This window comes from Miniopterus schreibersii (genome assembly GCF_964146895.1).
Source record: "Miniopterus schreibersii genome assembly, chromosome: 1".
Taxonomy (NCBI): domain Eukaryota; kingdom Metazoa; phylum Chordata; class Mammalia; order Chiroptera; family Miniopteridae; genus Miniopterus; species Miniopterus schreibersii.
The window spans coordinates 195475382-195501014 of NC_138101.1; the positions used below are offsets into that span (position 1 = coordinate 195475382).

At 52.5% G+C, this 25633-nt stretch overlaps 1 protein-coding gene across 2 annotated transcripts in view; it reads right to left on the minus strand.

Annotated features, from left to right (window-relative positions):
• Positions 1-925: 925 nt before the first annotated feature.
• Positions 926-25633, minus strand: part of CLMN (calmin) — an 83490-nt gene continuing 58782 nt past the window's right edge. Inside the window, exons 5-14 of one of the 2 annotated variants that reach the window (XM_081138685.1) lie at positions 22204-22296; positions 20228-20418; positions 18174-18367; positions 17239-17321; positions 13050-14669; positions 8729-8910; positions 4403-4463; positions 3735-3805; positions 3262-3358; positions 1543-1781 (exon numbers count right to left, since the gene is read on the minus strand). In XM_081138685.1, coding sequence (XP_080994811.1) covers positions 1617-1781; positions 3262-3358; positions 3735-3805; positions 4403-4463; positions 8729-8910; positions 13050-14669; positions 17239-17321; positions 18174-18367; positions 20228-20418; positions 22204-22296 — 2757 coding nt within the window. In that variant the 3' untranslated portion in view covers positions 1543-1616. Of the gene's footprint in view, positions 1786-3261; positions 3359-3734; positions 3806-4402; positions 4464-8728; positions 8911-13049; positions 14670-17238; positions 17322-18173; positions 18368-20227; positions 20419-22203; positions 22297-25633 lie in introns of both variants that reach the window. The other variant, XM_081138684.1, reaches the window with a different exon arrangement.

The following is a 25633-nucleotide window of genomic DNA, read 5'->3' on the forward strand; positions in this document are numbered from 1 at the left end:
TTAGAGCTGTCAAGGGTCCCCAGAAAGAATAGGGGTTGAACCTGAAAGGGAATACAGCTTCCTCATGGGAAAAATCCAAGAACAAAACAAAGGTTGAAAGTTGGCCTAAAAATTCTGGTTTTGTTTAAATGGGGTCATTTTTATCTAATCATTTTACCTTCCCCCGCCCCCCCTCCGGGGCATTCACGGGCACAATGGATGTTCCCTAAAAGACTGGGCCAATGGGGTGGCTGGGTGTGCTTGAAAGTCTGTTCCTGGTGGGGTGGGTGACCTTGGACAAGCCACTCTGCCTCTCTGGGTTCAGCTGACAAGATGCTGTCCCAGGTCCCTCCTGACCTAAGAGTTTGTGATTTTGCAAGTGTCACTTAATTCATGCTCTCCGGGGGAGGACAATGGGAGGCGGAAGCCCTACAGTCACGGAGACCTGAACCTCCGTAGGAAACAGTGCACAGGGAGCCTGGGTTGGGAGATGGAGGGACAGATGGGTGCCTCTGCCCTCTGCCAAACCGTTTGCCTGTCCTGATCTGCTTCTCAGGGTGCTTTCTAGAAAGGCTTTTCAGGAAAACCACTGTGCAGGACCAGGAAGGATGCCGGGGCAGAGACTGCGCTCCGCGGCAGGTGCCCACAGGCTGTCTCGGGCAGGACCCTGCTGGGCCACGTCCAGCCCTAACAGCGGAGCTTGCTCTTAGCCCGGCCTCCTCTGTACTCCTCCTTGGGCTTTTCCCAGGGCTTCTGCAGGGCCCGGGGGGGGGGGGGGGGGGCTTGGGGATTAGCACAGGTACCTCAGGAGCCATCGATGGAAGTCAGGGGGCTGCCGAGGCAAAGTGGGAGGGATCCGGACTGCCCTGTGCCAGCCAGAACTCTGCTTTTATCTATGTACAGACTGCCCACGCCCTGCCCCAAGAATTCATTTGAAAGGAGGATTCCATTGGTGGAAAGGATTTGAAAATCCAGCTTTACCTCAATTCAAACAAAGCAAAAGTGAATTTAAAACGCATCCCACCTTTCCCACTCAAAAACAAAAACCTAGGGTGAAAAAGAGCACCCTGCAGCTCACAACACAGCCTTCGTTCGCTCTCCTGCTTGGATCTGCCATTCCCAGATGCCTCCTTGGCGTTGGCAGCTGTATGTCACCCAGATGTCCCCCCACCCCATCACCGGACCCCGCAAGTGCAGGGACACCAGGCACCTTCCCTCAAACGCCCCCTCCTGGAGAAAACCGTGGCAGTTCTCTCCCCAGTGGAGGCTCTGCCTGGGGCAGCCCCCCTCTTTCTCATCAGGAGAACTCTCCTCGGAGAGGTAAGTAACTGAGTCCACCCAGGACCTTAAGAACCTGCCCGGGACGGGCTACGACCGGGCTACGGTAGATACTAGTGACCGACAAAGCGCGGCGCGCAGGACAGAGCCGCCCAAGGATCCGGCACACCGAGTGCTGAGCGCGCAGCAGAGAGGAAGCATGCTTAGGACACACGGGAGGAAAGGAAACATGAAAAACCCCAAAGCGAGGAGTCTTCGTCTCCTGGCGGATCCTCAGCTGCCTGCAGAGGTGCCCGGCCCAGAGCCCGAAATACAGTGGAGCAGGAGGAAGTGCCACGGCCGGGTCCCGCGGCGCCGCCTCAGAGCCTGGTGACGTCCAGCTGGGGGAAGAGCAGCAGGCAATACACCAGGAGCCAGAGCAGGAGGATGAAGTACATCATGTCGGGCTGCTGGACGAGCTGGGTCAGGGAGTCGCTCTGCGGGCTCTGGCTCTCCCACTGCGTGGCTTCTCCGGAGTGGCTGGCCTTCCTGCAGGAGGGAGGAAGGCACAGGCAAAGCTGTTACAAGGGGGACCCCAGGCGAGCGGACCCCACTGGCTCCCCCTGCTCCAACCCCACTGCCCATCTGGAGACTGAGAGCAGCCCAGGGAGGCGTCCAAGGGCCCCTACATTGCGTGTATGGGCCCAAGGCAGGGGCTGGGGGCCAGGCGTCCCGGTGAACGTTCATAACGCTCAGTTCCTCTCCACAGCACAAAGGAGGAGGAGCTGTTAGCCCATTCCACAGATGGGCAGACTGAGGCTCACGGGGTAGAGTGCCTTGCCCCAGGCCATACAAGGACTGTGACAGAGCCAGACCCTGGCTGGGGTCTAACTCTCAGTCTAGGACACCTTCCTTTCCACTACTGTGCCCTTAGCCCAGTTAGATACTGACAACTCTGTTATTAATGACAGAGGAGACTTCATGAGTCATCTAAAGGAACAGAGAGCTCCCCAATTACAGATCATTTGAGAACAGCCATCAGAAACAAAAAACAAGCAAAGACAAAAACCACCACCAAGTTTGGTTTTTGGTTTTTAAAATAATTACTAGGTTTGGTTTTGGTCAGATTGGTCTTTTTCTTTCACAGAGGGCAGCGTTAAAGTGGTATTTAGCTTTTTGCCTGGTGGATAAAGCCCAGAGGGTACTGAGTGGCGGTGACCAACTGCAGTTCCAAATTTCCACCAAGGACACAATCTGATCGGAAGGGGCATCGGGAGCCTCTGCTTGAAGCTGCATTTCCAGAAGCTGAGAGTGTAAGCTCTTTGGGGTCATCTGGGGCTTGTGACGGAGATTCTGAGAGGCGAGCATCGCTTCATCCCCATACTGTCTCCTGATACAGTGACTGGCCAGGCCAGGAGGGGACCAAACATCTGCCTTGGTCTAGACACTGAGTGACTCACGTGCAGATAACAGACAATGGACAGAATTGCTTTCTCTCTCTCAAAACTGGTTTTAGAGAAAATTTAAACTATATTTTTTATTGCGAAGCTAATAAGAGCTCGAAAGCATGGGAAACACGACTGCACGTCTCAACCTTGCAGGTTCCATTTTCAAAGTTTCTATCTCGTAAAAGCTAACAGTCCTATTTTCCTAGGAGTGTGTGAAGCCTAATGGAAAATGTGAATTCATATTTCCACTTTACGGCAGGGGTGGGAAACAGGTCTGGCCTCTATTTTAGGAGCCGGCAAGGTGGAATTCTAGAGATTACACTCCTGGGTGTTGGGCAACATTCAGGCAGAGGTTTTCCATTCCAGTAACTGAAGTCCTTCCAAGCCCACTAAATCCGTGGCAAATATGAAAAAGATCAATAAAATTAAGCGATTCAATAACTTTAACAGGGGTAAGGAGCACGTCAGACGTGTCATTTTAGAGGTTTCTCTGGTTCCCTGGGTCCTACGTGGGCCGTGTTCCAGCGGCCCAGCAGCCTTAGACTAGGTCGTCTAGTTCTCCCACAGTAACAGATACTTTCATGGACATCCTGGCATGTTTGCACTCCCTCTTCATGTCTGCTCTGATGCCATAAAACTGTAAAATCAGCTCAGTGAGCTTCTGAGTATTGTACCTGCAGTGGCGACACAGAATGAACACGGTTGTCAGGGAGCGTTCAGAACTCGGGGTGTCACATCACCTCTCCCGCCTGCCTCTTCCTCCCATAGGCAGTGTATGCCCCCCCCCCCCCCCCCGCTATTTAAATGCAGTTGCATGACCCGCACCCGTCTCTAAACAGAGTCGTTTTCTGTTACTTAATATCCACTTTTCCCTCCCACTCACATTCAATTGACATTCATTCTCTCTGGAACAGTTATTTCTTTGCATTATCTCGGGCTCTTAAATCTTGCTATGGACAAAGCCTATCTGGCGAGGAGCCCCCCCCCCCCGCCCCTCCGAAGGTAAGCTCCATAATTAAAAAAGAAAACATTTTTTTAAACCCCACCAACCTGGTTAACATTCGGTGTCTCCTGTCATCCAGATCGGCTGCATTCCTCAACTGAACATAGCTAGAATGATCCTACGGTGAGATTTATAAACAAAACCCCCCGCAACCCAATTAGTAAAGATGATATCTCTGAAACGGAAAATAAAACAGTTTTAAACGCACAAAGCCGAGCATGCCATGCTTCCCTCAATACTGTAAACATCTAGTTCCCGAGTCAAAGTGCTAAGCAATGTTCCAGGTCATCCCACCCCCTCCCCGGGCCACCACGCATGGGTGGCCCCAGCACCGGAATCGGGGCTGTGGGACAGGGTGCTTCGGTCCCCCCCCGCACAACCAGAGCTACATTGTTGCAAATGTAAAGCGGGACCCTCCACTCCTGTCGCACTGGTCTTTGAATGCCATCTTTCTGGGGGGGTGTGCGGGGGTGGGGGCGTTGGATGCATTTTTTTTTTTTTTTTTTATATAACAAAGAGACCTTCGGGCTTTAAAATCACTTTATTTACATCCCCTATTGCCCAAACTGGACATCCGACTGGACTGTGCTTAACAACAAGATTTCAATTTGCTTGCCTTCCATCCAAAAGTATAGCTGTTGCATGCTGGGGAGGAGGGATGGAAAGGAATTGATTAGCAGTGGCGCTCGGAAGAAGAAGAAATTCGCATACTAACCGATTCCAAAGACCTGTTAGTATGTCGTCGAATGTAAATGCTGGAGTCGCTGTGGCTAGTCCTGAAAAATAAACACACGTTTTGAGTTGGTGCCACCAAGAGCTCCTTGTGGCTCAGCTGGGTGCCTCCTTCCCCGCCCCCTTTTGAGGCTTCTGCAAACTATGGCTTCGGACCCAGTGACGGAAATGAGACATTTTACCCACTATGTCCCTTTGGGCTGGAGTGTTCTTACAAATATTAGGATGGATATTAGAGAGAGACACTGGGCCTTCGTCAACAAGAAAACACAGTGAGAAAGAATTTTAAATAGAAAGCAGACCACGTAGTCTTGAAAATCATAGCATTTCTCAGCAGGAAGGGATCTTTTTTTCCAAGCATCCCTGTCTGGGGACTTGCCGGACGCCCTCTGCTAGCTAAGGCCAGACCTGGGCCAGGGCGTGGTGTCCAACCCCCTTTCCAGGGCTGTGTCCTGTGCACCATGCTGCGGTCTACTTGTCTAGCTTTTCTCATGTGCGAGGAGGCTAATTTTCTGGCCACGTCTTTGAGGCTGGTATGGAAGAGATCTCTGACCTTCTAACAAAGCTGGCTGCCCAGGACTGAGGCGAACGAGAACCAGCCAGAGGCCTGGGCAGTCATTCTGGCTCCTTGATTAAGTGGAAACCTTAGCCAAGTACTTCATCTCGGATCCACTTTCCTCATCTCTAAAATGGATCATCACCCCCCACCCCCCACACCTCACTTCACAGAGCTGGGGTGGGGCGTGATAACAGCGTCCTGTAGGTCAAAGTGGCCTTGCCTTGCTACTCGACAGGAGAACTAGGTTTTGGGTACGGATGTGCCCTGGTACAGAGACAGTCATCTCAGTTGCCTCCAGGGAAACCTACTATGTGGCATCCTGGGGTCCAGAAAAATGGCATTTGATGCACGAGTTTATCCCAAAGGAATTCATCATCGACAGTCTTGGTTTCCCCGCCCACCACTGTTCTGGAAACTTCAACCTGCTCTTCTGTTGCACTGGGCACATTTCAATGAATAGTTACTGGGCACCTACTCTGTGCCAGGTGCTGGGCCAGGCCTAGGGGAAACTTCAGTCTTTGCCCTCAATCCAAAACCTGTGCTAGCATTTGCTGGCTGGTATCACGGCATAGAAATGAAACAAGATGTACCCACAAAGAAAAAAGAACCCCGGTGCGGTGTCCGTAAGCTGACATGGCGCACTGAAGAACCTGGGGGGGGGCACTCTTTCCCTGTGTTTGTGATGTGTTCTAGCAAAAAGCTCATCCCCACGAGGAGGGGTCTCTCGCTCTTCCCTCCGACCCTTTTCCCAGCATGCTTATTTTAGGTGGTGTTTGTGTTAGAGTATAATCAACGGGAGACTTATTCAGGTTTGTGTCCTAACTTCATTCTCTCAGCACCATCAAGAGCCTACTTGGTGCCAGGCACTGCGCTAGGTGCCAAGGACCCAGCTTCCCAGGAGCCAGTCACAGACTGAGAGCGCACATTCATTCATTCATTCATTCACCCAAAGGATTTATCCTGAATGCCAGCTACAGCCAGGGGCTGTGCTAAATGCTGGGGCAATGCTGGTGTGGCCTCCCTGCCTCCAGGGCACTGGCTCACCATCCAGGTGAAGAACGCATGGTAAATACGTTCTTACACAAATTATTAGAGAAACTACTGTTTTGATAAGAGCAGAGGCTATGAAAACATATAAAGGCAGGTCAAAAATAGCCTGGAGGAATCCAAGAAGGCTGCTTGGAGGAAGTGAGAGTGAAGCTGGAATCCAAGGGAGTGAGGCAGGAGACAGGAAGGGGACAGAGGGTCCTCAAAGGTGAAAGAGCTTGGGTGAGGGGTGGGCATCCAGGGACCTCAACTAAGACCAGGGTGCCTGGGGCACTGGGGATACGGGGAGAGGGTCACTGAGGGTGGATGGAGGTGAAGCTGGGAGACAGGTCACGAGGGGTCCTGCAGACTGTGGAACAACGGCCCTTTCTGCCGAGACCAACGGGAAGCCACAGGCGGTGACAGGGTCAAGGTGCAGCCAGGAAGAGATGCTCAGAGCGAAGTCCCATTCAGTAGCCTCGGGCCAGGTACTGACTTTAAACTCAGCACCACCCACACTGCAGGGAGCAGGTGCCGTGGCCTGGCACACGGGAGGGGCTCCTGGGCTCACCCACCCCGATGAGCGCATCTACGCCCTCGGCCTCCGAGTGGCACGCAGCTTTCACGGGGCCGCACTGTTTCCCTCTAATTACAGCTCTGCCCTCGGTGTGCGGGGAGGGGGACCTGGGGAGGGAACTGCTGCCTGGTCCATGCTGAGATCGAGAGAAACCTTTGCAGTGAACGGTCAGCCGGACCTCTTCCCACATATGCTGAAACGTGGTCTACTTTCCCCTGCCTCCCCCCGTGTCTCACCTCCGCGGGGACGGGTCTTGCTGGGGCCTCCTGATGCAGCACCAGCCCAGAGGCTCCCTTGCCCCCCACGTTCCCTGTTTCTCCTCCCATCCTTACATCCCACAGATATTTACCAAGTGCCCGCAGCGTGCCAGCTGCTCAGGTTCTTTCTTTCACTTGGACTGCCTTCCCTTCTCTCCCTCTCCCAGATCCAAATCCCACTTAGCCCTCAACGCTCACCACAAATGACAGGTCAGCCCCAGGCAGCCCTGACCCTCCACCTGCCTCTGAGCTCTAAACTGTGAAATCTCCATTTGCCTCTTGACACCTAAGGCGTCCCCTCCAGTCCTAGTCCCGGCAGACTGGACGGAGCCGTCTTAGAGCCGTCTTCTCTCTCTGTAGCTACGAGGACCTGGGGGATGGAGCTGTGCCTGAATCACGCCCGGCTGACCTCCTCGGAAGTCCCCAAGTTCAGCAGACTCCATCGCACCATGGCTGCACAGATTACTGAGAACTGACTTGCTTAGGGAGACGCTGAGTGGTCTGGCAAGTGACCAATGGCCCCTCCGCAAGCTGTGATAAAGTAGGTGACAGCCCCGGGCCACGTGCCCATAAGTGTTCACCAGCACTTATAGCAGGGTCCAGCTACACCCTAGGACATAGATGTCTGCCAGGTAGTCTCGAAAGGGGCAGGAGAGGGACTCTGAGAGTCCTGGCCAAAGTTGGCAGCAGTCTCCCACTCCCCAATCCAGCTCCAGACGACCCTTCCTTTGTGCCTTACCTCTCCCCAGCCCAGCTCCAGACGACCCTTCCTCTGTGCCCCACAGCCCCGCACGGAGGCAAGGCAGAGGGAAGATGGCAAGCTGGGCACCCGCCAGCTCCTGCCCGGCTCTCCCTGTCTGGGCTTCTCCTCACTCACTCCCCAAATGCAAATCTCAACAACTTCCCTTTGCAGCCATTCTGGCTCACCCACCGCAGGCAATGAGGGGTCAGGAAAAGAAAGCGGGTGGTGGAGTCCGACAGGTCTGAGTCCAGGACCCCAGCTCTGCCACCTCCTAAGCTGAGAGGTGCCCCAAGTCTCCTCGTCCACCATAATGATGCGCGATCCCACCTCCCCGCCGATGGAGGTGCCCGTGAGAGTTGATGAGGACATGCATGGGAGATGCCTGAACACACAGGGCTCGTACACAGTGACTACTGTGACGAAGAGTGACAATGGGGAGAAACCAGAGACTTCTGAAAGTCAGCCGTTAAATATTTTCCCTGGGACAAATCCGGCCCATCCAGTGACCTTGGAGTGACAGAGCAGATGTCTGCAACAAGCCTCCTATTGATCAGTTCAAGTTCACTATCCTCCCTGAGCTAAAGGAACCATTCGTAGTTCTTTAGAACCAAACTCATGGGCGAAGCCATAATATGAAAGTCCAAATTCCATGTGACAGCGATGAAATCTCCCCTCCGCACACATGCAGCAGGTCCCTTCCAGGTCTGGAAGACGCTAATAATCAGCTAAGTTTGCTCTCTAACTGATTTTCCAGGGGCCGGCGTGGCCAGCAGAGTCTCCAAGTCTATTGCTTTTCGCGCCCACACCTACCTACGGTCCAGCCATTTCTCTGCTCACTGCTAGTTCCCACCCAAGGGCACCTGGAGGGAGGAGACAAGGCGAGCGTGACGCCTTATCAGCAGGTCTGGGCAAGGCGAGGTCGGGTCGGGGACCCAGGTGGAGAGCTGAGGAGGCATCTGTGTTTCTGACTCTGGCCCATGGCCACCTTGCCAGGTGACCTGTATGAACCCGTATGAATGTTCTTACAGTTTCCTTTGCTGTCAGCCCCGCCCCTGAACCCCAGTACATCAGAAACTTACAATACAACAGGTTCGGAGAGTCCCTCTCTCTAGCTGGGTCTCTAGGGTGAGAAGAGGGTAATAAAATACCTGGAGAGGACCCTGTGGGCACCAGGCTCGTCTTCTAGGTCATCTGAGGATCGAACAGCTGTAAATACTGAGCTTTCCACGTGGTCCACGTGTTTTTTCTTCTCCTTCTTCTTACTGCTGACCGATTCTTCTACCCCCTTTTCTTCCAGAGGTTTCGCTAAGTTTTCTGAGTTTGGGGGTTCCTGGGATTTAAGGACAGGACAACCAAATACAAGTGAGCATTTCACGCTGAAGACATCGAGTGAGTGACACTGCCCAGCACTTTGACTCCAAGACCCAGCGAGGGCATCCCTCTCAACTCTGCATCCCCTGGGAGTCCCGCCCAGCACAGCCTGCCGTGGGAGCGAAGCCCACCCCAACCCAACTCCTGCCCCTATGCAGAGTTCAAGTGCTCTAGACGGGTGGAGTGAAAAGGGCACAAGGTCTAGAGTCCATAGCATCTAGTTTAAAACCCTGGCTGAGTCAGCTATCTGACCTTGAGCAAGTAACTTTCTCTCTCTGACCCTCAGTTTCCTTGTCTGTCAAATGGGTATAGTAATTACCAACCTCTTCCCACAGTACTAGTGTTTCCTGTACAGGATGTCCCTCACAGTGGGCGACCGTCGGGCCCTTCGGACAACCATCATCCACTTAAACAGAGAAATGAATCCTGGAAGCCAGGTGGGCCAAAGGGTGCAAAGGTGGCCCGAGTTTGGAGAGGTATACACACAGGCAAACAACAGGGACACACACAGGCAAACATATAACTGGTGGGATGACATTTCACTGTGTCTCTGGCTGGAGGTGGATCACAGGGCATCTCCAGCATTTATCTGATAAGGAACATCCTTTGACCACTGTCCACGCCAGACACTCTGAACCGCATCAGCTGTGCTCCCGAGTGAAACCAAGAAGCGTGGGAATCGTCGGAGCCGCCTCTCAGGAATTCCTTCAGGGGCTAGAAGAACCTGCTCAGCGGGAGCCGGACAAGAGGATTACAATGGCCAGGCCCTTGAGCCACGGAACAAAGCTCTGTGCAGAAATTAAAAACGCTCTCGGCAATTTGACACTCCAGTCCCTCCCCCATCATCAACGGTATCTTTTCTGAGAGGGGAAATGCGATGACTTCTTTTTTTTTTTAAAGACTAGAAGAACCTGCCATTTTTCAGTCTCTTTCGAAGACATATTTTTTTCTCTTTTCAAGGAGGGCCAGGTATCAGAGAAAAGCCCCACCCTGTGTTCTCCTGTCTGCCACGAGGCAAGACTCACAGACCTCGCCTATCATCCTGAGCTGCACCCACAGGGATCGAGGCCAGGGCTACACTCGGGAGCCGGTTGCAACGTGGGCCTGAGAGCGGGGGCGGCTGCTCGGCGGACGGGCGAGGCCTGGGGAAGCCGATCAGAGCCGAGAGGCAGACGGCACAGCACCGCTTCCACACTGTCCCGGGCGCAAGCTTCCACCCCAGCTCGGTGTGAGGGGACTCAGATCTCGGCCTCCTGCTTCCATGCCCAGCCCAGGGCTTTTCAGCCCTGCCCCAAATCACCTGTCCACATGCTGGGCACACGACAGGAGTGCAGCCCACTTTTGGAAGTGATTACAAGGAAAGCAGAAGCCATCCAACCCCCACATCTGCGGTTCCAGGGGCCACATTTGGCCAGCCGGGGAAAGGGACCACGCCCCTAATTAACCATTTCAATTAACACCGAGGAACAGAGATGCAACTGAGGCTTTCTTCCCACCACCCACTTGGTCCCCTTTCTTTTGTCTTAAACGAGTTTTTTGGCCATAACAATCCAGAGAATCGCCCCAGTGGCTGTCATGGTCCCCAACCTGAGGACCCCAAGACCTGATCTCACCGAGGGACATTTCTAACCCCTGGATCTTGGGGTCTCTGGCAGGAAGAGCCTTCTCGGGCAGGGCTGGCTTCCGACTAGCCAGCAGACAGCAGGTGGGATGGGGTGGAGGACTGGGATCAGGTTCCTCTACGTGGGGGCAAACGGGGAAGATGGCAGGTGGGCCCCTGAAGAACCATCAGCTCTTTTCTCCATCCAAAGACGGATACAGAGTGAGTGACCCCCGCCCCAAAGGGCCAACTGGTCCTGCCACACTTGCCTCCTAGGCTGTTATCACGTCAGACTTCTGCTCCCCACAGCACTCTTGGAAGCTATGTACCACTTTGTCCAGAGTTGGCAAACCGATAAAAGCAAGCTACCATGGCTGGCCTGTCTAAACCCTAAATGTCTTACAAGGTTACTCAGATTCCCCTTTCTCCTGTGGGCCTCCCAAGCTGCAGGCCTTCTCAGTCCTCTGGGCCTGTCCCTCAGCCCCAGCTCTCCACTGCTGTGGGCCAGAGCATCTCATCTATCTTGGTGTCTGACGAACCCTACCTTCACCATATGCCCCCAAATTATGCAATTTGCCTTTGTTTCCTGCATCGCAGGCCCTGTCAGGCTGGTCTCTAGAGTCCAAACCTTAACAGACAAATGCTCACCCTCTCCTGGGAGACAAAATCACAACCCACCAAGCTGGACCGAGCCCTGGAGTCGGGAAGGTTGAGACTGTCACTGGCTTGAGATGCGAGAGCAGCTGCTCTGCCTGTGGAGCGGCCTGGAAGGCTCCTGAGAGGAGGTGCCATGTGCGTGAGGCTTTGAGGTGGATAAGTGCTTGCCAAGTGGAGGGTGGAAAGGGCGTTGGGATCAGATCAAGCAAAGCCTGGAGGCAGAGGAGAGATGGGGTAACTGGGAGCCAGGGAGGAAGCTCATGTGGCTGGAGGGGAGGGAGAGAAGGGGGCCACGAGGGGTGGGGGCTAGATGGGAGAGGAAAGAGTCTCAAAGATCATGCTAAGGAATGTGGACTTTATTCTGGAGATAGGAGTAGGGGAGGGATGAGATTTGTGATTTAGGATTCATTGCCAGATGGGGGCAGGCTGAACTGGGGAGGGGAGACCGGGAAGACTGGGAAGAGCCAATGGGGTGGTGTGAGGAGCCATTGCAGAGGTGGTCAAGGCGATCTGGAAGAGCTGATGGATGTCCTCACCAGGGCCCCCACTTGCCCACCTTGCTTCCTATGCTCAGGCTGTGCAACCCCCACCCAGAACTCCCTCTGCAGCTCTACAGGCCTCCACACATGCAGCCTTTCTGGATCTGGGGGGGGGGGGGGGGGTGTCTACCCCTGGTGAACTCCTGAATCCCTTGGCTGGGCCCCACCTCTTAGGTCTAATGCCAAATTCACTCCTAGCACAGTTATTAGGGACTTGGTCTCCCAGCATCAAACACCGAAGGCAGGATCTCCTTTCGCCTGGTTCTCCCTGCATACTACCTGGCACAGGCTGGACGCAGTGGGCAGGTGGGCTCACCTGGGGCCCTTCTCCTCCCAGGCCATCTCACCCTGGGTGCTCCATCTGCCCTGTACCTGCAGGGGCCCAGTCAGCATGGATTTGGATCCTGCATTCCCAGTATTGCCTCAGGAGCGCTTACTAACAGGGCGCCTGCAGGAGGGCCCCTCCCTGCCCTGCCCTTGTGGCCTCACACCAGGGCCCCTGCACCCTCTCCTTGCGTACTCCTCGGTGTCCCTCTTGAACTGCTGGGCCAGAAGAAGTGAGCACCTCAAGTGCCAGATGAGTGTGCGCCCAGCTGCTCAAGCTCAGAAGTGCCTGTCCCCTCCTTACCCTGTTGACACAACCCCCTTCAAACCACTGGGGCCAAGTAATACCAGTGCTGAACAGGCAAAAGGCCTTTAAAAAAAAATCAAGGCTGGTGTCAAACACATGAGGTCTCCCTTTGGTTTTCCCACGCTGCTGCAGGAAGCAGGGGCTACGATTCACTATGTGCATCTAAAGTGTAGCTGTGTGTGGCTCACCGGTGTGGCTCAGTGGTTGCATACTGACGCCATGAACCAAGAGGTCCTCAGTTCGATTCCCAGTCGGGGCACATGCCTGAGTTGCGGCTGGGTGTGCAGGAGGCAACCGATCTATGTTTCTCATCGATCTTTCTATCCCTCTTCCTTCCTCTCTCTCTAAAATCAATAAAAACATATTCAAAGTGTAGCTGTGAGTACTATTTCAAAAGGTTACTGGTTCCACTATGCTGGACCTCAAGCATGACCTTGCTGGATCCTCTTGGCAGCCCCGTGGGCAGGGCCAGGGCCGGGGGAGCACAGGGAGGCACCCAGGCTGCAACATTCAAGGGGCGATCACCCTCGAGTGCCAGCCTGCCCTTGCCGGGCTCCCGAGTGAGCACCTCCTTGACCGTGAGCCCTGGGACCCTGCGAGGGAAGCTCTTCCCTGAAAGCAGCAGCTGAGCCCCACGAGGGCAGACCTCCCCGTGGAGGGCGATCAGGTACCTGCTGGCTCTCCGCAGGGGCACTGTCCGCGGCGTCCCTTGGCTGGGGGTCCCGGGCGGGTGGGGGAGCGGGTTCCGAGGCCGGTTGGGCCCCCTGGGCAGCCCTGTCCGGAGCAGGCTCCTCCATGGCCGAGTAGGGGAAGTCCTCGCCCAGCCCCGAGAAGCTGCCGCTGCTCTCGGAGGCCTCGGGCTCCTCGGGCTCCTCGGCGTTGTCGTCTCTGGGCTCCAGGTCGTACAGAAAGTCCTCCGGCTCTTCAAAGTCCATCTCTTCGTTTTTAAAATCCTCCGTGCCTTCGGCGTAAGCCTCCAGCACGGCGGCCAGGGGCACCTCGTAGTGTGGGTAGTAGAAGAGGTCGTGGGGGATGACGGAGACCTTGGAGAGGGGCGGCGAGGGCTTGAAGTCCAGGCCCTCCTCGCTGTGGCTGCCGCTGCCCAGCGTCTCCAGGCTCACCCGGCTGCTGGGCGGCGTGGGCGGCAGGTCTGCGCCCAGCTCCCCGGGCGCTTCGGCCTCCGCCTCGTCCTCGCCGCGCCGGCGACGCGGGGACTTGCACTTGGCCTTTTCGTACACCTCTGGCTTTTTATCCGCCGGCTCCTCCTCCGGCGCCAAAAAGTAGTCTTTGTCTTCTTGCTCCGGCGCCCCCGGGGGCCCGTCCGAATCTTCCTTTTTGTGGGCAGACTTACTCCTGCGTTTCCCCGGTTTCTCGGCGTGCTCCTCGGGACCCTCGCCCTGGGCAGGCTTCTTCTCAGGAGCAGAAGGGTCCTCACCGAAGGCCTGGCTGGTTGTGGCAAAATCGACTAGGTCACTGTTAAACTTGGAGGCTTTTAGCGGAATGCCTTCAAAATCGTCCTCTTCGTCCAGAGCGTCCACAGTCTGCAGCTTGACCTTGATCTCCAAGGAATTGGCCATCACAGTATCCTCTCCAAGGGGCGAAAGGGGACGGTTCTCTTCCCCCTGGCTGGCCGCGCGCTCCGATGCCCCATTCCAGGGGGGAGTGTGCGAATGACCGAGCTTACTGTCTGCCAAGCAAACATCACCCGGGGCCTTCCTGGGAGCTGACTCTTGGACCTTGGGGGCGTCCTGTTTGGGCTTTTCCTCCGTGACCTCCAAGACGTGTCCATCCTGCTTCAATAACTCCTTCGTCCCTCTCAGGCTCCCTTCGAAGCTAAAGTCTTGACTGTGGAAAGGGTCCTTGCTGCATGAAGCATCCTTATAGGTGTCAGCCTCAAAGTGTACCGTTTTCTTGATTGACAAAGAATTGGACCTGTGGTTGTCCTTTCTGGCTAAGATGGAAGATTCCGGAGACGGCTCACTGAAGCTGCAGGTTTTACCTGGGACCCCCTGGAGGTCCTGGTCCGTAAGCTGCTGTCTGATCTCGGTGGAGCTGACTGACAGCGGGCGGCTGGAAATGCCATCCAGGGAGGGTTCCTTCACGCTCTCAGGCTTGTCACAGACAAAGACTTTGGAGGGTGGCGGGTGGCTGGTCTCATGGTTCACGGTGTAGGCACGCTCCCCGTTTTCAGCCAGAAAGAAGACTGTGCTCTCCTGCTCAGAAGGCGTTTCTTTAATGCGGACAAAGGTGGATTCAATAGGGGCTTCTTTGTCTGAATCCATAAAATCCTCCTGCAAAGAAACACAGGGCGACACAAAATCAGAAGCGTGTTGAAGGACAAGGTATGCCCTTTTCTCAAAGGACAAAACCCGAAGCCGAGAGAGCCACCTCCAAACTAACACTAAGCATCCTAATTAACTTGGAGATTGTTGCAAAAGACTGCTGTTCCTGCCAAAGTAGTTAAAAATTACTATTCTTTGCAAGGTATGGATACAAAGAAACCTCAATGAACTAAACGGTAGAGAAGGTGAGCCCTTCTAAGTGAGTGGAGACTGTCAGCAGCTTCATCCCTGTGGGCCACTGCCTTGTCAGGGACACAGTAGGAGAGCTGACCCACCTGACATAGGGAAAGATCAACTCTTCATTGATTGTGTGGGTGGGTATGAGAGATTGGATCTAAAAGGGTGCCAAATGCAAGACCAAATCTCCTTATCGAATGCTAATCCCCCCCACACACACACAGTGACAGGGATGTTTGCTAAGGAAGAAACAGCTGTGGGCAGGGCTGCAAAGCCAAGAGCGATCTTGGAGTATCGTAGTGGTTGGCTCCCAATGCACTTGGTGGAATCAGTGTGGTGACCTCATCCTAAAATTATGTGAAACCAGAAAGCTGAAATTCAATAAAACTGCAACATATCCTTTACTGACTCCTGAGAAGGCCAACATGATTAGTTCCTCATTGTAAATCCTTGTTTGGGAAAGAGGTGTATTCTCGGGGGGGGGGGGGGCAATGTTCATTTATACACCAGGTCTGGCATAAAATAAAAAATTTCAAGATACCAAGAAGAAGGGGAATGAGACCCATAATGAAGAGAAACAACAGTCATTAGAAATAGACCCATATATGACCCAGGGTTTAGAACTAGCTAATAAAGACTTTAAAATAACTATTTAACCTGTGCTACAAGATAGTTCTTTGGGCTGATGAGAAATGATCATAGATGGAAGCCAGGATATGAAGGAGGGAATGAAAAGTACCTGAAATAGGTCAACATAAAAGACTAAAAAGCCTCCTGACTGTTTAAAGCCAAACTAGAACAAAGTACTGGGATTAAAACATATGAGAAGTGAAGTAAATGACAGTAAATAGCACAGAGGAATAGAGAGAAAGTGGGTGGAATTAAAATTTTGCATATATAAAAATAAATAAGATATGCATTTTACTTGAATTCAAGGTAGATTGAGGTATGTTCAAGATGAATATTATAATCCCTAGAACAACTACTAAAAAGATACAACAAAGAGATGTGCCCAAAAAGCCCATAGCAGAGCCAAAATGGAAACCAAAAAATAACTGAATCCGAAAAAAGTTAGGCAGGAAGGACAAAGGAGCACAGCACAAATAGGACCAATGGAAATCAATAGTCAAGATGGCAGAGTAAATCTCTGTAAACGGACAAAAACCACACTAATTAAACGACACGCTGTTTCTTGTCAGAATGGATAAAAAACGAGACCTGACTATATACCGTTTATAAAAGACGTGTTTAAAAATCAGCACACAGTCTGCAAGGAGAAAGCTAATCCTGCAGACAGCGTGAGAAAGCTGGTATGGGACTGGGATGAAAGCCACAGCAGGGAGGACCCCATCTGGCTCTTCTGAGCTGTACCAAATGGGGCCCAGTTTCAGCCTTATGCTGGGAGGGATCGAAAAGCCTGAACTTTGGAACCACAGAGACTTGCGGTCACAGAGCTCCGTAGCTGGTGGCCGTGTGACCCTGGAGAGGGCTTGAAGCCTCCAGGCTTCTCATCTATAAGCTGAGGACAATGATGCTGAGCCACAGGAATGGCAGCGAGTCACCTGACCGGCCTCCAGCTAGTAGAGCAGCCCTGTTCCCTTGCTAACATTAGCTCTTTACGCTTATTTTTTCTATTACTTATACCTACTTGAAATAATAATGTGTTTGTTAACTTGTTAACTGTGTTCTCTATTAGAACAAAGCTACACAAGGTCAGGGGCCTCACCCACCTAGTTTACTGGCGAGACCCCCGAGCCAGCACGAGGTGCTCAGTAAATTAGCAACGCATTCAAGAAAGGGCTATCGCTATTGTTATAATCCCCATTATCATCATCACCATCTCTGGGTTATGCGCGGGTTGGGGGGAGGGTTCATGGAGCCATGACAACCCCTTAAAGGTCTCATTTTGGTAAAAAAAAAAAATCTGTCAGCAAGTACAGTCTGAGATTCTGAAAATAAAAAGGTGTGTTTTGAACATTGCCTTTTATCATTTTTCACACTCTGACAGAATCTGGTAGGCAGCTAAAATGTTCCATCTGACATCTAAAAAATCGAGTAAGTGCCCCACATTACACGCGAGCATCTTTTATAACTTTAATAAAGTTTGGTCTGGGAAAAGGTTTACGAGGGGTGCGGCTGCCTCACTTCCCGACCTGCTTTTAAACATAATGCCCATTATCTATGATGGGAAATTAGCACGTGTCAAGGCAACGCACAGGGGCCTGGGATCAGTGTTTCAGTCACTGCTCCTCGAACAGCACAGCCCCGCCCCAGCGTCGCCTGATGGCCAGCTGCCGGAAACGAACACTTTCAGAAGGAAAGGAAAGGAAAACCAACATACTGCTTCCAGCTCCGGGAAATGTTCCAGAAACTGCGCCACGTAAGTCACGATAGACTGCTCGTCCGGCGTGTCCACCATGATGTCTGTGAAGAGAGACACAGGCATTAGGAGGACACACGAAAACGGGGTCTTGGCAGACGACCCCACAGGCCCCTGAGGCTTTTTCTCCTTCTTCCATCTGAGCAAAGTCAGGCCCAGAGAGGGTGAATCACCTGACTGCAGGCTGATGAACAGAGGGGCTGGGATGTAGAGTCCAGCACTCCTGATCCCCAAGATCGCCCGTTATTCCATCTCAGTCCCCCCACTGCGAGCGGCTGGCTCATGGCTGGCTTCGTCAGTGAGCCTGGTGACCCAGGGCCCTTACTCGCTGCTGGAGGGGGTCCCCAACGAGCCTGACCCATGGGGAAACCAATCGGACAGAGACAGCCAAGTGCCCCGAAAAGGCGTGTCCTTTCCAACTCTGTCGTTACCCTGATGGGGCCTGGTCCTGAAGGAAATCATCTGAGGAGCGCCCTGGGCTGCATTCAGTGTGACGTTCCCTGCAGCGCTGCATATAAACATGTTTCTGAGACACCCTCAGTGGCCGCCAGTGGTGGCAGAGCCTAGTAAATGTCGGCATGCTATTCACGCAGCCAATAAAAATATATAATGAAAGCATTATAGCTACATGCAAAATATTTATGTCAAAATTAAAACATTAAGTAAAAAAAGAAGAGACAAAACTATTCATACACTGAATGCTCTAAATTATGTTTAAAAATGTAATTAAATGCATAGAAAAATACTGGGAAAATTATCTCAGTGTTAGGAATATAGAAGATATATAAATATCTTCATTGGATTTTTCTGTATTTTCTAAATTTTCTACCTGGACAACACTGGTGACACAGGTAATAAAAAGCATTAAGAGGGGAGAGAGAGGGAACTGCTGCTACCTTCGGGCTCCAGGAGCCTGGGGATGTGAAGGGCGTCGTGCGCGATGCTGAAAGCCTTCTCTAGGTTTTCCCGCATGGAGTCCTCCAGGGCTTGCTTCATGTCCACCAGGCTGGGGTCAATGGCCTTGATCACAGCCAAGAAGGCCAGCCCACTCCTCCAGCTGCCTGCAAAGTCCTGCACGGCCACGCCATACCTGAGGAAAAGCAGCGGGGCGGCCACATGCCTCTTAGCAAAGAGAATCAATGATAAGGGGTCAGCCCCCAGCAGCCTCGTGGGCCTCCAAGGGGGGCCGGGAGCTGCTGACCCCACAAGGCTAGGGCGCCCCGGGCCCCAGAGAGCTGCACAGACCCATCGCATTTCCCTTTCTGGGTGAATGGGAGAGGAAGGTATGCGTCCTACAAGGAGGCCAAACAGGACCTTGTGTTTCCTGATTTCCAGACAGATAAAGGAGCAACTTTATACACTGATCATCTTATCAGTGATATTCAAAACAGCAAACAGGATGTGCTGTGCAATAAAGTGGAGCCAGAAAGTCCCTGTGCACACCTGGCTGCCCCCTCTATTCTTCCTGTGCTGTGGCCTCGGGCAAGCCCCGTGCCCCTCTAGGCCTCAGGCGCCTCAACGATAAAACAGGGATCTCCAGGCTGTGCCCTCCTGGCTGTCATGAAGTATTAGCTTGAACCCACAAGAATGGCCACAGCAGGTGGACAACCAAATGTGCCACGCAGGCAGCACACAGAAGCCACTCACTAAGTGGCAGCTAATGTCATAGATGAGGGATGAAGATCTGATCCTGCCAGGCACCAGTTTCCTTTAGAAACCATTCTGAGACCTGCCAGTGTCTCCACGGTGATCACTGAGTTCTCTTAAAAAACAACAACAAAAAAACTCAACGTTTTTAAATTTAGAAATTATTTAAGATTCATAAGAAGTTGTAAAAGCAGAGCGCGTCATACGTCCCAGAATGTGTTACCTAAGCCAGGACACTGACACTGGGACAGACTATTAATTAAGCCCCAGACCTCACCCGGTCTCACAGTCTCCTTTTCAGTGATGGTATATGTACCACGGCATTTTATCACAAGTACAGAGTCCTGGAGCCACGGCCACAATGGAGAAACAGAACTGTCATCACCCCAAAGACACCTCCCCTTTCTTAGTCACCTGGCTCTCTTTTGGTTGATTTTTTTTTAAACAACATGTAATGACTGTTCGCATTAATCAACTCCACCACACTCTGCCCCAAAATCAAAACTCCAAAGATCCAGTCTCTCTCCCACCTTTTTTCTCCTTTCATCTTTTATTTCTACATCCGATATCTGTGAAGTGCTTTTAACCTGCAGGTATGGAGCCAGGCGCTTTCGTGGGGTCTATCTCATCTCACCCTAACTATCCTGCAAGGCAGTGAACAGTAAGTCACCACCTTGCAGATATGGCCAGTGGGAAGTGACTCACCAGGATCTCACCCAGCATGAACGTGGCAGAGCTGAGGTGGCCCTGAGTTGGTGTGGCCTGGCTTTCTACCCATTCTTGCCCGCAGCCCAGAGGCCCAGGGGCTGTCGGCCACTGCCAGTAAATAAAAGGTCTGATACCAAACTGCTAAAAGGCCTTGCCTACTGCACAGGGTCAAACGGGAGGCCAGGAACTTTGCTCCAGCTCATGGTCTAAGTTTGGGAAAGGCCAAACCTAACTCAGACACGCTACAGCCTTTATCGCTATTAAGTAGGTTGAAAGATACCCTGGGAGAACGATGTTTACTCATCAGGATCCAAGAGACAGCCCCGCTGAGGGGCTGAGCACGGTGGAAGCCCTTTGATTTGATTCAGATCCTCTCATGAGCTTTCCGCGAACCAAAGATTCTGTGAATACAGCTTTCTGTGCACAAAATGTGAAAAACATACACCGTTCCCTGCTCTGACAGTCTACATGAAGAGGCAGGCACGTAAGTGGCACATAACTTAGGAGGTGTCGATGCCCCTCTCCTTTGCCCACCCAGGGAGGGCCCTCCTCCCCTGCCCAGCAGCAGCCTGGGGGGACAGGGTGCCAGGCTCACTTCCTCGTTTTCCTCTGCACCCACGCCAGCAGGGTCCTGATGGCCTTCCTCTGGTCTTTCACGGACAGTGCCGCGCTCCTCTCTGCGGTGGGCGTGGGTGGGAAGGAAGAGTCTGAGTCTGTGCCCCCTGAGCCGGGTGACAGGCTGGAAGGTGGAGAGTTTCTGCTGAGGTTGCCGGTGAGCTCCTTGATCTGGAAGGAAAAAGTCCATTTCAGACCCACAGGCAGACCCAGGGCAAACCCTGGTCTGACCAAATGGAACACCTGGACCCTGACCGGAGGGACCAGCTCATGCAGACAGGGTGAAACCCCTTCCCGATGGTCGTGTGTCAGGGGACAGGGCCAGACCCATGACAGCCTGACCGTTTCATGTGGCTTGTAGTGCATGCAGTGACACATTACGGGGAAGGTCATCTCTCCCCGAGTCTCTCTAGCTCTGGCCAGACTCCGCACACAGGGTCTTCCTGACCTGACTCCACCTGCCCCCTCCTCTCATGGCCTATCACTCCCAGAATGCATCATGTTGTTCCAAGTCCCACTGCCTGTGCTCATCCTGGTCCTGCTGCCTGGATGTCACTTTTCTGCATCACTGAATTCCTGACCACTCAAAATACGGCTCTTATCATGGGCACTTGTGAGAAGTGCAGAAGCCCAAGCCCTGCCCCAGACCCACAGAATCAGAATCTGCATTTCAACACCACCCCCAGGCGAATTGTGTGTACAGTCAAGCCTGAGAAGCACTGGTCTAGCACACTCCTACTCACCCTTCAAAACCCAGCTCTGATGTCACCTCCTGTAGGCAATTTTCCTCACTCTCCTCCTCCCCAGAGGTAACTGCCTCTGCTCAGAGCTCTTACAACACTGCTCATACCTTGATCATGGCCTGCATCACAGAGCTCTGTAAGAGAGGACTGACCTATCTGCGATCCCAGAGTCATGACTGCAGGACTTTCCATGTCCAGAGCCTGGCACATAGCAGAAACTCAATAGGCATTTACTAAATCATTGAAGGAAGATCTGGGGTAGACTTAGGCCTGGACTTTCTACACATTTTCAGGATGTTTCCAGCATCTATCAGGGAGTCTCATAATGACCACCGGTTACCGAAGCCCGACTATAACACTCCAGTTGACCATGGGGTTTCCCACACAGCAGCTCATCATACATTATGACCATGGCCCCCTTTTCCCAGATGTGGAAACAGGCTCAGAGAGAGAGCTTTGGTTTTTAAAGTTCAAGGCTCACCTAGAACTAGATCTATTGTCTCCAAACTTTGTTTGTCTTCGTCCCTCCCTGAAACATAAGCATTGAGCCAAAAATCCCAGCAAATCACCTCTATGCAGATAATTTTTACTCTTGGGAGGGCAATTAAATAATGAGCCATGATGTTCTATTTCAAAAGAGGGGGGTTTGAGAAGATGAAACAGCAGGTTACCCCCTTCTACTCAAAGAACCTGAGCACGATTTTAAATACCACCTTCATACCCCAGCCATGGCTCCTGCTCCTTCTCTGTAAAACCTATTTCCAAAGAGAGGCTGATGTTGCTAAGGATGGAAAAAGAAGTTCTCACCTGTCACACATGCTCCTTCCTAGAGCTATCTTTTGGACAAGCTCTTTAATCATCTCTGATGAACAGCAGTCATTTTAGGAAAGTAACTCTACCAAGTTCAATTTTTGGAAGTATTTCCCAAGTTCTGTGACACTTTAAAATAATTTTTCCAAGTAAATTTTAATTCTTCAGTTTCCAAGAGGATGGATAGGCTCTTCTGGAGAACAGAGCTCCCATCACTTTTAAAATCACAGTGACTCAAATCTCTAGCAACCGGAGTCCTCTGGTTCTTGTTCAGGAAACAGGAGAGTCAAAATCTCTCGGAAACTGAATCTCACTGTCACCTTGATCTGGCCCCACTCTGTTCTGGTGGCCCTAAGCAGATGCAAGATCATTACTGTGTGTTAAGGGAAGGAAATGATTTTACCTGGAAGAAGAGAATTATGTTCCATATCAGCCCAAGAACCAAAGAGGGGTTGCCGTCTGCTATTTCTGCAGCGTCGATGCTAACCAGTTTTACCTACAAGAAGCAATTTATGAGCTTAACAGGGTGGCCATATACACTGAAAACAGGTTATTTTCTGATGCCCTCATGGACCTGTTTCTCTTTCTCACCTGTGCTGCCCAGTGTTACCCAAGGCCACCTCTCAGGGACCCCAGAATGCAAAAGTGTGCATATGTGTGTTTAATAGTCACATACATAGAACTTACCATGCGCAGACAGTATTCTAAGCTCCTGACCAAGTACTGATTTCACCATCACAACAACCCCACCATGTAGGTACTTCTATTATCCCTGTATTTTAGGTGAGGAAATGCCAGAGAGGTCAAATGTGACTTGCCCGGGGTGGGACACTAATAAGGTCTCAGTCATCTTTTCCAAGGACAGATGGTAAAGTGCCCACTAGGTCCGTCCGCGTGCTACACCACCACCCCCAAACCTGCAGTCTGGGCATCTCCGGACAAACACAGAGCACTGACTTTGGCAATCATGGACCACAACGGGAATGACGGTTATCTATTGCTAATGAGATGCAGCATCTTGAATAAGGCTGGCATCCAGTTTCTGCATCATTACAAAATATCCTATGGACTGGTTAAAATGTGTCTATTTGAGGAACCCTTAGGACATTTTCTACTTATTTAACTAGGTTCTGACCACAGGATAATGCTCTCAGCAAATCCAAAAGGCAATGGTTCTCAAAGTGTGGTCCCTGGGAACCCCTTAGAAATGCAAAGTCTGCCCAGACCTACTGAACCAGCGGCTCTGAGAGGGGGACTCCAACGTGCACTTCAACCAGCCCTCCAGGTGATGCCACTGCCCACTCGGGGGAGTGAGGACCCCTGCCCTAAGTCCTTTTATTCTGCAAACAAAACCTGAGTCCGCAGATCACAGAGTAATACGTAAGACTTTGCAGGCCACCACTGCCTCTGTCACATTCTCTTCTTTATTCTTTACAACCCTTATTAAGTGTAAAATCCATTCTTCAGGGGAAAGCAGGGGGAAAGAAAGTCAAGGCAAACTTTCAAATCCACCGGGCAAAATTCGGCAGGGAGACTTGGGGAAGAAAACAGGGGGCCTCAGATGAATATTCCATTCTCCCCTCCCCTAAGGGCTTTTAAAAGTGTTTGACAAGGGTCTCTGATCCTATCAGCTGTCACAGTTTTCTGACAACACCGATCAGCAGGGCCTGGGCTTTCCTAACCTGGGGAGAGGGTAACTCCATAGTTCCCTGGCTGAGGGCGTTAGCAGGCTGATGCCAAGAATGGGATTCAGATGACGTGAGCTCATCACCGGCAGGCTGGATCCAGGAAGGGAGCTGTCGATACCGTGAAAAACACGGCCCATCAAATTCAGGTCCATACTCCACCCACATCTGTCACGGCCACACGCCCCACGTGATGAAATCACCTGTGAAACGTGGCCTGCCGGTCTCCCGACCCTCTGCTGGGAGGGCCCCCTCCGTTTCCATGGCTTACTGAACTCATCCCAGTCCAGGGAACTGGAGCAGTGGGTCAAGTTGATGATCCCTCCTGGAGGAAGCCCAGCGCGGCCTCTGAGCTGAGGTTCGTGGGAAGGTGCCAAAGTGAGATGACAGGGCTGTGTCGCAGGGATTCGGTGAGCAGGATGGCGCGCCATCCCAGGAGAGGCGAGGCTGGAGCACCCAGCGAGGGAGGGTGGTGACTGCAGCTAGTCCAAGGCCCAAGGAGTGGATAGTCCCAAATATCATGGGTGCCCAGCCACTGCTGGGTCCTCCGTCGTGAACAGACCATGGAACAGCCAGACGTCAGGCAGAAGCTTCAGGGACAAAGTCCTCCTACTCCTTTCCCCCATAGCTCAGCTATTTTTGGCACTTTGACAACAAAGGGATCAAGTGGCTTATGGGAATATACCTTCTCCCCCTCTGGCTGCTGCATAGAGCACGAGGCAGCAAAAGTGGTCATCATGTGGAGCCCGACTTCCTGCTGAGTGGTTTTCAGGGGTTAATTCATTCCATGCTCATGATATACCCATTTCGTAGCTGAGAAAGCTGAGGCTCAGAGGTTGGCAGTCACAGAGTTGGTCCCGTGGGGCAGCTAGTCTCTGACAACAGAGTCAGTGCTATGCTCTGTGACGCACAGTTGTGAAGGAGAGAGGGAAGGACACTGCACAGCCGCATCTAACAGCATCTGAATTCTGGAGCAAACGAACCTGCCCACTGCCCCTCCCAGCACCTGCTTGGCATTGATCACCCAGGTCTGGGCACTTCTTTGGCTCCACAGTGGCCCGTCCCTCCCTGGAGCTGGGACAGTAGGACACGGAGAGGCCAGTGAGGGCCGGTGAGTGGTCTGTGGATCCTGGGAGTGGGACAGAGACTGCATCTGAAATGTCTGTCTCCTGTCTCACTCACCTGTGCTCACCATTCCACCATCCCAGGGTCACTCACCTGCCTTACCTGCCTGGAAAATGGGGCACAAAACTGACGAAAAACATCCACTCTTGGAACATTTCCAGAATTTTAAATAAAAAATAAAGGGAGAGGGGAGCTCGAATGTTCTATTGTACCATAGGCAGCTACTGCAGACGGTTTGGGAAACATTTAAGGAGGGATAAGAGCAGGCCAGGCTTTCAGTGTGTGACACCTGGGCACGGGCCAGCCCTTCCTGAAACACCCGCCCACCCGTTATCACAAAAACGAGGCCCTCTGGAATTCAGGTGTAGACACTGCTCAGAAGACACGCCTGGTGCTCCCTCCAGGAGCAGGTGAAGTAGTAAGAGCCTCAGCTGCACATCCAAGCCTCAGCGGCACTCTGCGCGAGGCTGTCTTCCCACGCCCTCTCTTTTACAGACACAGAAGCTGAGGCTGAGGCTCTGCATCCTTTCCCGGGACCGGAAGCCACAGCGGCCACACTCCCTTTCCTCGCCTGCCTCGGAAGCTGGGATGCGGGCAGGGATCGAGGCTCGGCAGCCCAGGCCTTTGAATGTGAATGGACACTGAGTTCATTCCAGGGGCTGTGATGTCCTCTGAGCGCAGGGGTGGCTATGCCCACAAGGTCCTTGGATTGGGGCGTCGGGAGCTCTGCAGTGGGCCTGGCATCCCTGGGTTCCATCCCTGGTCCCCCAGCTTTTAAGTCACTCTGTGTACTACTCAGCCTCCTTTCAACAAACCCCTCTTCTGCTTAAGTTAGCCAATCTGGGCTCCTATTGCTGACCACCAAGAACTCCAAGCGAATCGCACTTTACAACCAAGTTTTACTGTCGGGCAAGCTGCAGTGTTTTACCCAGATTGACTGGGTAAATGTCATCCCTCTAGGGGACATAAGGCAGAGTTCAAAACACAGAAAAGGCAAATTAAAGTCTAGAAAGTTCTATCAGA